Consider the following 13,495-nt stretch of genomic DNA (forward strand, 5'->3'; position numbering starts at 1 on the left):
GTTTTGGCACATCAACAGGTACCGCTAATGTATTGTGTGATACAAACACAAAAAGTTTCTACGCTTTAACTAAAAAGACAAAACACATAAACTTATTAGTGCTATGATCCGTGTCGAGCAAACATAAAGTGGTGTTTGTGGTTTTAATAGTAATTTCTGGTATTTCTGCAGAGCGGGTACACTGCATTTAGTCTTTTTGTTTGACCCGAACTGACTAAAAAAGGTGGGGTCATATTTTGGCTTCCCAGAGCGATTCCAAGAAAATTAAACTTCAAGATGTTTCAATTGAGGAATGAAAACACAAAAATCATCTCTCTAAGCAGCTGTTCAGTCTGCTGGGATGGCATCACACTAACCACATCAGATAGTTTATTTGCAGACATGATTGAAAATCCATTGCGACTGATTTTATGCCAATTTGTTTTGTGGCCGGCGTTCGAATCTCGACTGCCGGTGCTTGCTCGGGCTGTTTTTTTTTTTTGTATCCTGGCTTAATGCCACATTCCAAAAACCTGCATGGTAGGTAATTGAAGACTGCATATTTTCTACAGGTGTGCCAAAAGAGAGATATACTCCAGCTCACCCACAAACTTACTTATGGACAAGCCGTATAAGATGGATTGCTTAATATTTTGTGGCCGGTAGTTTTAGCCCTTGTCCAAGTTGTTTGGCAGTTTTCTATTTATTTCTTTACATTAATCATAGTTTGTCATGATTTCCAACATCAAGTACTTCTGTTTTTTTTTTTCTTTTTAACCAGAAAACAATGAATCATACTTTTGTCTCCTACTGTACAATTGCTCCCCTCACATTCATTTCTGCTCTTGTCAAACTGTGAAGAGTACAGCACCATTTTGTTTTGGTCTGTGATTGGTTTGGTACACATTTAAAATTCAAATAGAAAGTATTTTTATTTTCAGGTTTCTTTTTGACAGCAACGTTAAAAATGTTTGCTTGAACATTAGTATGTATGTCCTTGTTTTCTCTTGTAGTGAGCATTTTACACTTCCTCATTTCGTGAATGCAGGCAAATGTACACCGTCATAAAGACACAAAGTGACTCAGACACACAGACGTAAGAACCGTGCGGCCATTACGCACAGCTAGTGACTGTACCTTTCTGCCTGGAGAGGTTACTGTCTTATCTGCTTTGCACTTTTCTTCGTGTGTATGCTGCTGAGTTTTTATGTCCACGAGTGACTTCATTTAAAAGCAACCCATGTTTACAAGCAGCTGGGTATGATGTCATCCGTGGCCCTAAGGAAAACTTCCCCTTGTAGCAAAATCCCATATTCATGGCATTAGTCATATTCTTTAATTACTCGAGTGCCCTCAGTGCTAAATGAGCAATTACATCAAAACATTGTTGCATTTAGCTGGAATGCTGGGACATTCTGTCAATAGGAGCCCTCCAGAGTCACCAGGGTTTTGTCCTTCTTGCGTTGACTGCAACACACCAGTCAAAGACTTTTACAAATAGATGACATGGGAGGACACGTCGGCTTTCATAGAAAAGTAGACCTTGGAGGGGGGTGAGGGTGTGTGCATGGCTCAGTGACTTCACAGCCCCCTTTCCAACGCCCCTTGTTGCTGATTGCCAGTATTATCTGGAAAGCATCCCGCGGGAACTGGACTACTCTTGGATACTACACACAGACCTATTACCCTTCGCGGCAGAAAAGAGATAAAAAAAAAAAAGAGTGAAATAATAACAAGTGAGCTGCTACCTTGGGGCTAAGTAACACAGAGCCAAGAGGGAGACTGGTTTCCCTCTGATTGGATATGATTACGTAATAGTTGTGCCCTTGTTATGCTCCGGTCACCCATCACGAGTCATCTCTTGTGTGTCGTCCCTCTATTTTGTGATGATGAACTGTGTGTTCTAGCATGTGTATTTTTTGCTTGACTTCACCTCACTTCACTTGTCTCTTTTTCTCAACTCCCATTTTCTTTATGTTTTTCAGCTTTGTGTTTTTCAGCTCAGGCCACAGTTAGGTACATCATTATTTGTTTGACTATGAGATAAAAATTCAATTTTTCTTTTGAAATATCAAAATAACTACATCTTATGCTAATGAAATTGGATAGGCTTCATGTTGAAAACATTAAACTTACAATTAAGTTTGACTTTGTAATTTATCTAAATAAACAATTCTAGAAAGATTTTTATAGGATACTCAAACATTACATTCAACTCACATGTTGTCATCTTTTTCATTGTTTGATAAAATCCTTGCTTCAGGTCCCTTAGATAACCGGCTTAACAATTTTAGGTGGCAGATTGTGAGGAGGACCCAGATGTAGAAAGGAAACAGCAGATAGATGATGATGACATATTTGTTGCAAACGTATCAAATTCGTGGCTGGGGTGAAAGGGACGGGGACAAAGGGCTGAGGTTAGGTGTAACAAACAAAGGCCAGAGCTGGTGAAAACAAGCAGCATATCTCCAAGGTTGTTAGGAATTTCAGGCCACTGCTAACTTGACATAGAATATAAAAGTTCTGGGAGTGTGGTGCTGCAGAAGGTGAGTGACTTCAACAACCTGCAAAGAGACACATATACACGCAGACACACACAGTCATAGACACTCACCAAGAAGGAGGCGAAGCTTAGGATGCAGCGGCAGCAGACCTGACAAAATTGCCCCTCAAAATTACAAAGTTGCTCTTCAAATGAACTCGTTCATTACCAAAGCTTTTTTTTTTTTCTCTGAGCCCTGTCCTCTATTTTTGACTGGTATTCCAAATATTGTACACATACCTTAATATGCTGTGTGTTGTTTGCGAACAACCTCAAAAACTAAACAAACAACTCCACCGTCATATTCACACTTGTTGCATATTATATAGTCTCCAGCATGCATGTCTTTGGAATGTAGGAGGAGTTGGAGTACCTATATGAGGGAGGAATGAGAGATAAAAACTTTCCGAGCAGACAAAACAGCATTTTCTAGTGTGCTTGCAATGGGGCAAAGTTCTTCATCTAACTTTCTGTTGGATCACCTCGCTTTATCCAGGGAAATCTAACGTTACAACAACAAATACTGTACGAGAACATTCAGTTGGCCAACCCCCACACTGTTTCCTTACTTTCTTTCCGCCTGACCTACTTATTTGTTATAGAAACTGCGGCTGGTTCCGAAGCAGTCGCTTTGCGACGTTACTTTATAAGGAAAAAAAATACGTTATTTCTAATTAGAATATAGCCTATTTCATGTCCAAATGTTTATTTCTGCAATTAAGCCCTAAAATGGTAGCAATTATTTATACCGTAATGCTCGTCACACTTATTTCAAGACTGGTGGGACTTCCATCACCTAATTATAAAGCTGTATTCCAGGATTGGAGCTAAATGCTCCCTGGTGTCCACACATAACCAGCATTGCACTGTAATTACTGGAAGATACCATTTAATGTGTTTATTACTGCACTCTATTGTAATCACCGTGTTGCTGCATCCATGGTCATAAAAGTAAGCCTTCAAGCAAAACCTCAACTTTAAAATGTAGTAGTTTCATTTACATATTGAGAAAGGGCATTTTAATCTTAATTCTATTGATCGCCAATGGGTCACAAACAGACAATTAATCTGTTGTTATTTCTTAAATAGCTTTTCTTATTGGGAAGTGAAATGTTTCATTCCGATGTCATCTTGAAGCTAAACAATACAATTTGTTTCGCCTCAATAAACAAGCCATCAATTCCACGCGATCAAATAAATCTTGTTGAATAATTGATACCTATCACAAATGTATACGATCAACAGTCAAATGAAAGAGTCCCTTCTTTCCACATAGAATAAGATTGTCTCAATAAATGTTTTGCAGCAGAGGTAAAGCTGTAGTTTAATGACAGTGACATTTAGTGACATCTTTGCATCTTGATTTTTAACCTACGTAAGCATGTCTGTGACTGGTAAAACAGCAACAGCAATTCAAACAGCAAGCAATTTCTTTATATTTATTTATTTATCACTGTACAGGAAATGACATTCTTTATGCGCATCGTCTCATAAAATGAAGAATTAAGATTGGGATGGTTCCTTAGCCCCGCCTATGTCTGATAAATGAATTAATTAAGAGCTATTTTCCAGTACTTTTGGACAAACCTTTCTTCATTAGGTTCCCTCTGTTCTTGTCAGAATGTGACTATCTTAAATTTGGAATTTTAGAATCTGGGGGTCATTGTGTAATTCTAGTATCTCAAATCAGTCATTATTCTTTCTTGAGTACCCATTTATTTGGTGTTCACTATTGGGAAGACAGTCAAGCCTGCTGCAGTAACATAATCTTGAAGGTAACACGCGATGAGAAGGCCGACTTTAAAATAAACCTCTGCTTTCCAAAGTATACATGGACATCCAAGTCTTGGCATGTTTTTATTTTAAAGGGTTTCCCGGCGGCACGTGATGGTGTGGCGGCTTTCATAAAACATGTTGATTATCTTTAAATAAAAAACAGTTGGTCATTAATTATGAAGGGAAATGTGTTAATTTTTCTTCTATATTCATCCCTAACCAAGTAAAATATAGATTTTATTTTTATCCAAATACTCAGTTATTCATTTGAATTTTTATTAGGATGGCCAAACCTTAAGCTCATATGCAAATATGCACTAAACTCAATTCTGTGTCAAGTGCTAGAAATGTTGACTTTTTAATGATCTCTGTGTGCATTTTATATTTGCATGTTGAAGGTGTAATAACCATTTATATATTCGCATGAATGTATTTGTAGTTTATCAACTACTCGCGTGGCTTGTTTGTATCGCTTTCTTAATTTTAGCTGACATTTACGTGTATACTTGGATACTTCTTACCCTTGTGGTTGACATACGACTAACCTATTACAGGCTTGTGGTTTCATAAGACCAAACTGGTCACCAGAGAGTCCAAACCAATATATTCAAAGTCTCCTTTGCCACAATGACGTTATTTGTCTTGCGGGATCCCCTGTTTGCTTTTCCCACCGTTATTCATACCATTGGACATACGGCACAGATGATCAAAAATATTGAAAGCTGCCATAAAATAGGGAAGACGTGATGACACACCACATGTCAGCCTTCCGTCTTACTATGTTTCCCTCTCTGATCACCCGCTCAGATACATATGGTAGCCATCTGGCCTGGCACAACCAAACTCAGCCCATGTTTCCACGTACCTTAACAACATGATTACCTCTTCAGAGCCAGCGTTTGCAATTTACCTTTTCCTCTTGTCTGTTCATTTTTTCACTTGTCTAAATGCATCAAATAACACAGTTGACCTTTACCGCTCATATTACGATTTGCCAAATCAAGGGCTGACTTCACCGTCTATGTATGTTAAGGCACATCCGTTGTTAGTCGAGAGTAGTGCAAGACATGTGGATATGTACGTCTTAGTGAGTTCCTCCAAAATAGATTTTAAGAGCAGGGTAGAAGCCACATCGAGGTCGGCATTCTTACTCTTCTGCTAGTCAACCCTGAAATGGTGCAGAGTGCATTCAAATACACAAAGTTTCACACCCTGCCCCAGAAATGACAATCCATGACACAAAGTATAGTATTGATGCAAGTGTTTGTGTCACAAAATTTATTGACCTAAAAATCAAAGCATATTTCACACATATAAAAAGCGTAAATGAACTGCTAATTTTTTAATGATGTTGTTGGACTGTGCACGCGACCTTTTCTGTGTTGTTGCCTCGGTTGTCACAGAGACTGAGGAAGGTTCTTTGAATGACGTCTTAATGGGAGCTTCTGCACATTATTTATTCTTCAGCAAGAATGTCCTGCCAGGAGCAACTTTCAGCCGCCTCTCATCTCCCCTCCCATTCTCTTCACTGGTATTAGAACAGCACCTTTGAACATTGTATTGCGGTTTTGCTTTCTTAATATAGTAAAATCATACGTCATGTATTTCCTCAAAATGACAATACAGTAATGGTCCCGATCGATCTTGAAAATTATTTCCACTTGTTTGATCTTCTTGTGTTTGTACCTGCATGTACGGTTTGTGTCTGTTTTTCCAATCTTTTTAGGGTGCATTTTGTGGCCAAGTCTTTAGCAGAGCACCTGCTTCCTATTATCACCCTGAGTATTAAGAGTCAACTGAACTCGGTGGAAAGCTTCGGATCAATACTCATTGCTTGCTACCATTGTTTCGGCATCTTTTGCACTGATTGCTTCTAGTCTATAATTTGTATACAGAATTACTTGGGGAAATAAAAAATCAATTGGTTGTTATTTTACAAAAACATAATGGCATATCAGAATGTCCCTCTCAATGTTCTGAACTCCTATTTATACGGCAAAGTTGTACTTGGACAAAATAATGCTGTCCAAAGCAGATGTGACACAAAGCAGAGGGTTGCATTCATGTAGCTTAGCTTTCAAATGCTGATGTTTGCAAATGTTTTCATTCTTTCGACCAGCAGTTCCCAAGCAATAAGTCCGTGCCACATTTGTGTGTCTAAACCATTTTGGAGGGTGCTGAAGCAAATCAAAGCCACAATTTCTTAAATCCTTGAGATTGTAACCATTTTTCCAGACAAGTTTTGACTTAAAATTCTACAGTACTTGTAAGAAATGTACTTTTTTCCGTTATATAAACCTGCACGCACGCTGTGGACATGCGGAACGTAGGAGTTGGTACCTATAGGAGAAGCAGGTGTTTAATGTCGGCACGCATTTATACGAAGCATAATCTTGTGTAATTTCACATGAGACAGCGAGCTCTGTTGCACAGACTATGACAATCAAGACGTACGATACTGACAACATATCTCATGGTGCAAATGCACAGAGACGTTGGCTGGCTGGCATGTAAGCACTCCTTCAGTGATTCCCCGAGGGCACACAGTGCTGTGCATTAGGAGCGCAACTGAGTCACCTTGCCTCAATCCATCCTAAGAGCACTCAGCAATTTACTGTCAGTTCTGCCTTTGTTATTATGCGCCATAACCAAACAGCTAAGGAGACAAACAGCTAAATACTATGTTTTTGCATTTGTTTTTGCAGACTTATTCATAGCATGATATGTTGTTAGAATTAAATGTGCTAAACCTGACAGAGCAAAACTGATCCAACTTGGGCTGCAACTTAACTTAATTTTAATAAAGTGCCAATTATTTTTTGTTTAATTGATAAATTGGAGAAAACATTTTTTTGCATTTATTTCCGTTCATTCAAAATTATTTCAGAATTGACGAGGCAGAAAATGCAACAGAGTTGTCGAAAATCAATTAATCGACAACTAATCAATTATCTAATTAATTGACAAACATTTTCTTAATTGACTAATTGTTCAGACCTCTAGTTGTTTAGAGCTATTGTTTGGCCTTTGTCCAAATCCTCTGATTTCAGCCTCTCACCAATAATTATTCTCTGATTTGTGTCGACCTTCATGAAAACAAGTTGATTTTCTTATGTGTTAAATCATGAGGCATTTGCAGACGTCTGCTTTTAGTCACAAGCCCTAAAACTTCTACAAAATCTTGATTACTTCTACAGACGTTGGCATTCAAGTACAGTTCATGTCGTACATTATTTTGTTTTTAACATTGTCAGTAAGTGTGAAATGAAATCAAGGTCAAAACATAATACACACATATAACAATGCATGTCATCCAGTTTATGCCAGCGAGCTCATCAAGATGTCAGCTCACAAAACAAGCTTTCAATGCAAACTACTGCCTCACCCACTGATCGTTCTTGTCAAATAGCACTAAGAGATGCCAAATGTCCAAATCTAAATCTTTTTTTTACTAAATGCTGGTCATTGCATATTAATGTCAGTTAGTCTGTAAGAGGCTGTTTGTTGACACATTGTATGCGACATTCAAAGCATATTATTCACAAAAATGTTCCTTGGACTAAAAGATACAATGTGCTTTATGGCATTCGTTAATTTAGGTTATGCTATAATTAAGTTTGATGTCTTAATACAATGTACAGTGTTAACCCTCCAGCATGAGCACCAGGCCAAATAATAATAATAATAAACTAATTACATTCCTGTCAACCTTGCCTAATGACTCATAATTACAGAGAATGGTGAGCATGCTGTTGATAGGAGCAGGTCTATTGCTCACAGCACCACTGTACGCCACAGGCTATGCGGTTACTGTGCTAAATAAATATTTAAGAACGTGGCGGTGAGGAAGGTGCCAGCCCTCGTTGCTTACGATGGATTGATTTACTTGATCTTAAACAGTAAAACATCAAATTGTTGTTGTTTCCTTTAAAAAAAAAAAAAAACAATCCTCTTGGTTCTTTTCTGTAGTTACCAAAGAAGTGCCACTTCTCTTTGTCAGTGATCTTTCAGATTTGGATTAAAGATGGAGTTGTTCAAGACACCTGACACTTGCAGCAGATGGTACTGTCTCCTGTTCTTTGTTGCACGTCGTCAGTGGGTGTTAGCTCTCTGGTCTGATGGTCATTAAGCAGCTGTTTTGTGCTTTGGATATGCAAAATACCTGGTTATTATCATTGAGCAGAATGTAGCCTTTTTGGCCATTTATGCTAAATTTGGCACAATGAGAGGGGATAGTCTTCAATGCCTGTAGGTGGTCAATATGCCTCACCAGCAGTTAGTAGGACTATATACTATAGATGAGAGAGGGAGAGAGAGAGAGAGAGAGAGAGAGAGAGAGAGAGAGAGAGAGAGAGAGAGAGAGAGAGAGAGAGAGAGAGAGAGAGAGAGAGAGAGAGAGAGAGAGAGAGAGAGAGAGAGAGAGAGAGAGAGAGAGAGAGAGAGAGAGAGAGAGAGAGAGAGAGAGAGAGAGAGAGAGAGAGAGAGAGAGAGAGAGAGAGAGAGAGAGAGAGAGAGAGAGAGAGAGAGAGAGAGAGAGAGAGAGAGAGAGAGAGAGAGAGAGAGAGAGAGAGAGAGAGAGAGAGAGAGAGAGAGAGAGAGAGAGAGAGAGAGAGAGAGAGAGAGATACACACCAAACTATCTGCCATTAAAAAAACAGTTTTGCCCTGTATCTACTTTATATAAACGGTGTGCTCCCATGTTTTTTTTAAACATGTTCTGTAACATGCACAAAAAAATAACAGAAAAAAAAATATATATATATATATACACGTATATATACAAAGATATATAGACATATATATATTCTTTTTATGGAAACGAATATCCCACTCTGTGTACACTTTTCTTACAGTTTTGCTGCGTACCTTCTCTCTTTCAGGCATCCTCAGTTTACCTGAGGGGTTGACTCTGCAGCAGCGAGCGGGAAAGAATGGAGAGGGAAACGCCTACAGCCAGTCTGAACTTCGCTCTGTTGAACAGTGCTTACTGGCCACACGAGTGGGCAGCATCTCTGAACTCAGTGAGTGATGGTGTGTGCAAGTGCACATCTGTGTGTGTGTGTGCGTGTGTGTGCATGCGTGTGTTTGTGTGTATGTGTCAAGATTGTAAAGTTAAGGTGCCCTTGGGTAAGGCAATTAACTGTCTAACACCTCAAGTGGAGCTACTCAGTGGTCACCAATGTCAGACACTGAAATTCATGATCGGCAGCTTAAGTAAAGGGTTTAGTCAGGCGGAACAGCACACATTGGCAAAAAAATAAATAAAATATAGAGTATTGTAGTCCACTGCAGTAGTTGTTTAACATATGCTGCCTTTACAAAGATTTCTCTTAATACGTTCAGAGAGGTTGTAATGCATAGGTGTCAAACTGGGCCCGCCACATCATTTTATGTGGCCCAAAAGACAGATTTTGCATTGACTTTGTTTCATTACTAAAATTACAAATTATCTTCACTTTTAAAAACATAGAGATATTGCTCGCTAATTTTATTACCGTTCGTCTTTTTACACTTTTTACTAGACTCTAATTTCAAAACTAGTTATTCATCAGTTTGTTTTGTAGCCTATATTGTATATAGAAGACGTTGGCAATCATAATGGCCCTCTGAGGTAAACTATGACTACGATGTGGCCTGTGACTAAAATGAGTTTGACACCCCTGTTGTAATGTAACATTGTTTTTATTAGACTGCATAGAAGTGTGCTTCATCATTAAGAGGGCTTTTTAATATGTTGCACCACTACGATGGTAAACATATTGTTTAATCGGTGAACATTACTCCTGATACTCTACCTTTAAAATAAACCATTTTACCAGGCAACTATGTTTGGACACAATGCACTTCTGAATAATACAGACAAACTTAGATCACTAAGATAGGTGAACCGTGGTTGCCATGGCAATGACACAAATGCTACTCCTGTGCTTACAAGACAGTCTGACAGCAAAATAATTTTCAAGCTGTAGTATTTAGGTCCGACATGCTCATTTCGTTGCTTTAAACTCTTCAGGTTTGTGTTGGCTGACACTGATCAATATGCTAATATGATGATTGCAGCATTTAGCTGTGCCCAAATATTGACCCTCTGCATTAGTAATTTGGTCACACATAACCCTTGTATGTGCATGCGAATGTGCATATTAAGCAGAAATGAATCATCGGTAGTGGCTGTGTCATTAAGTAGAATTATTTTGGGCATACATAAATCCTCACTTTAAAAGACAACTGTAGTCTTGCCACAATGCCCGTGATGCACTCATATAAACAATAATGAACATCAGATTACTTTCTGATGATTTCTGACTGTGCTCTTTGTCAGGACCAGCAAGGCCTCATCTGTTGGCCTGAACACTATCAGAAGCACTGACCTAAATTTAAAACCTAAATTCTGGTATTTGTTTTTTGTATTCATTTGTTCATTCATGTATTCCCAACAGGCTATTCTCTTAAATTCATTGTGTTTTTCATTACTTTAAGTACATTTGTGTATGTGAGCCAATTAACTTAATGGGCCTTATATTGGTTTATTGGCGGCTGTGCGCATAGCGTAGAAATAGGTGTAACTTTATTTTTGTGCATGCGTAATTATTAGTCAAGTGTGTTTGGGGCTGTGCCACTCCCCCAACACATCTGATAATTTGCTGAGAGAAAATAGCCTGCGCCTGGCATAAAAGTGTAATTCGTTCGTGCTGGGGCAATGGTTTAGTTTGGCGTGATTGTGAATATGCTTGACGTGCCACACCTCACTGTAAATTCAAAACAGAAACTTCCGGATGTAGGCGGGCGAACGCAATTTTGGTGTATTGGATTTAGGCACAGACAGACAAACCGTGGTGGATGACGTCATATGAGCTAATAATCCATCCATCCATCCATCCATCCATCCATCCATCCATCCATCCCTAGGGTTCGATCAAACCCAGGTTTTGAACCACTGATTTGATCATGGCATCGACTTGCCAAAAGGAAGCTTTTCTTTGTGTGGTGCAGAACGTCATTGTTATAGTAAATATTTGGTGGGGAAACCACTGGGGTCTTGTGTCCATTCTATACTGATGAGATTGAGCAAGGACTCATCATATAAGGTAAACACAAGTCAGAGGCTGGTGGATGATAGCTGAGCACTGTCCAGAGGTAATGTCATGTTCTCTGGGGGTGGTTGGGGGTCCAGAAATAACTTTGGGTTTTGTAAACACAATACATAAATAAGTGAAGGATAACCAGCATTGATCGGGCTGCCACAATCTTTGTTTAAAACGATGCAAGATAAGGTGGGAAAAATAGAGTTGTGGAGCATTACCGTATTGGCCCGAATATAAGACGACCCTGATTATAAGACGACCCCCTCTTTTTCAAGACTCAAGTTTGAATAAAATACTTTTTGAACTTTTTCACATTTAGTCAATGAAATGTACACACAACAGTACATATTGCATCCATTTTTGTGAAAGTGTACATACTACATTAGGCCTGAAATGCTTCAAAAGTCTCATGAAAACATTCTGTTCCTCCATTTTTAAGTGTATTGTTGACTATGGAGAGGCCTGTGCTCAACTCATTTCCAATTTCTCAAATCACAACATGATGTCCAGTAGACGGCCATCATGCTCTTGAAGGAAATAAACTGCTTCTTTGCCAAATGTTCCTCCTTAATTCAGGCAATCTTTTCTCTCAATTTGTTCAGGCTAAATGGACACTTGAGAGGAACCCAATTCCACAATTTAAGAACCAAACAAAGGCTTTGTTTGCAGGATCAACTATTTGTAATTGCGCGATATAAAACATGCACACATGCACACAGTGCATAGCTACAATGAAGTGGATATGTTTAGACATGGAAACAAGAGTGCTGCTCTATTATGTTTTGCAGTCAAATGGAAATGCATCAAAATGATAAGAGTAAAGCAATGACAATAGCTTTCAGTCAGGAGGAAAGGCATGCTGTTAGTTGGCATGATTAGATCTTGCGTTTTAGCTTTTTTTTTTAGGCTATGTCTATTTCCCATCATTCTTACCTTGGAAAGCGCTTGCTGACTAACAGAATAGAACTCCTCATTGCAATCCTCAGTGTTTTGCATCTGTAAATACTAGTTTTTGCGCATTTGAATGCTCGCATTGTTGTGTAGAATACATTTTTATTGCTTTTTATAATTCCATATTGGAGAATATAAATTAATTTATTTCTAAACAAAGATGATAATGATGATGATGACCTAAACCCTATTGTAATGGTGTGTGTCCTTTTTTTGTTATTCCCCTTCTATGGTGTGTAGGTGATGTGGTGTCACGAGCTATGCACTACCTACAGCCATTGTACACCAAAAACCACAACAATGGGACACCCATCCACCAGAAGAGCACAGTGATACACTGGGCCCCTGAGGCCATCTACACCCTGTGCTACTTCATGCACTGCCCCCAGATGGAGTGGGAGAACCCCAACATTGAGCCATCAAAGGTTTCCTTGCAAACTGAGAGGTAAGATGCAAACACGTACAAAACAGTCAAATTAAGCAGATGAGCTATCCTCAATTGTGAATCGAAACTCACGGGATTCTTTGACTATCAAGTTAGTTAAGGTATATTCAGGATTGCGGATTTTTTCTGTTTTGGCATGTCATTTATTGCTTCACATTTTTAATCAGTGATCGTGCAGAATCACCACTCAAGAGAATGCGTTAAAGTAACAGTCACCAGTTTATCCAGGGGGGGATATGTTTCAGACCCACCCTCAACAAGAAAGAGTCTGCAACATAGAATGACCATATATAGACATTTTTTATGTAGTTTTGCTCCTTCCATTTCCAAGTTTTAAAGCCCATTCCTTCATCATTGCACCGTTCCAAAGAATGCTTGCTTCTAGGTGTTTGTCAGTCCCAGTTGATGTTAACTATGAAACAAAACTGAATTAAACACAAGGTCACGAGTTTAACGCTAACATATAATGCAATATGACATGGAAGGGCTAACTGAATTGTATTACTGTAATTTTAGGACCTTTTAGAAGTCGGGAATTGTCTGTGTTAACTCTAAAAACCCATACAAAGAAACCCAACCACACAAAAATTAATAGATTCAGTGCAATTAAAAAGTGGGGGCCCACTGTAATAGCATTTTAGTTTATAGTTTGCCTTTGCAAAAAATACATTTGACATTCCATGACCATAATGATTTTTCAAACATTTTAGTTATGTCG

The 13,495-nt window shown here is 38.7% G+C and overlaps 1 protein-coding gene across 3 annotated transcripts in view; it reads left to right on the top strand.

Moving 5' to 3' along the window:
• The window catches only part of btbd11b (BTB (POZ) domain containing 11b), a 72,221-nt gene that overhangs the window by 45,769 nt on the left and 12,957 nt on the right, over positions 1 to 13,495 (top strand). For all 3 annotated transcript variants that reach the window (XM_037255364.1, XM_037255362.1, XM_037255363.1), the window contains 2 exons: positions 9,177 to 9,317; positions 12,573 to 12,777. In XM_037255364.1, coding sequence (XP_037111259.1) covers positions 12,593 to 12,777 — 185 coding nt within the window. In that variant the 5' untranslated portion in view covers positions 9,177 to 9,317; positions 12,573 to 12,592. The remainder of the gene's footprint in view (positions 1 to 9,176; positions 9,318 to 12,572; positions 12,778 to 13,495) is intronic.

This window comes from Syngnathus acus, chromosome 6 (assembly GCF_901709675.1).
Source record: "Syngnathus acus chromosome 6, fSynAcu1.2, whole genome shotgun sequence".
Taxonomy (NCBI): domain Eukaryota; kingdom Metazoa; phylum Chordata; class Actinopteri; order Syngnathiformes; family Syngnathidae; genus Syngnathus; species Syngnathus acus.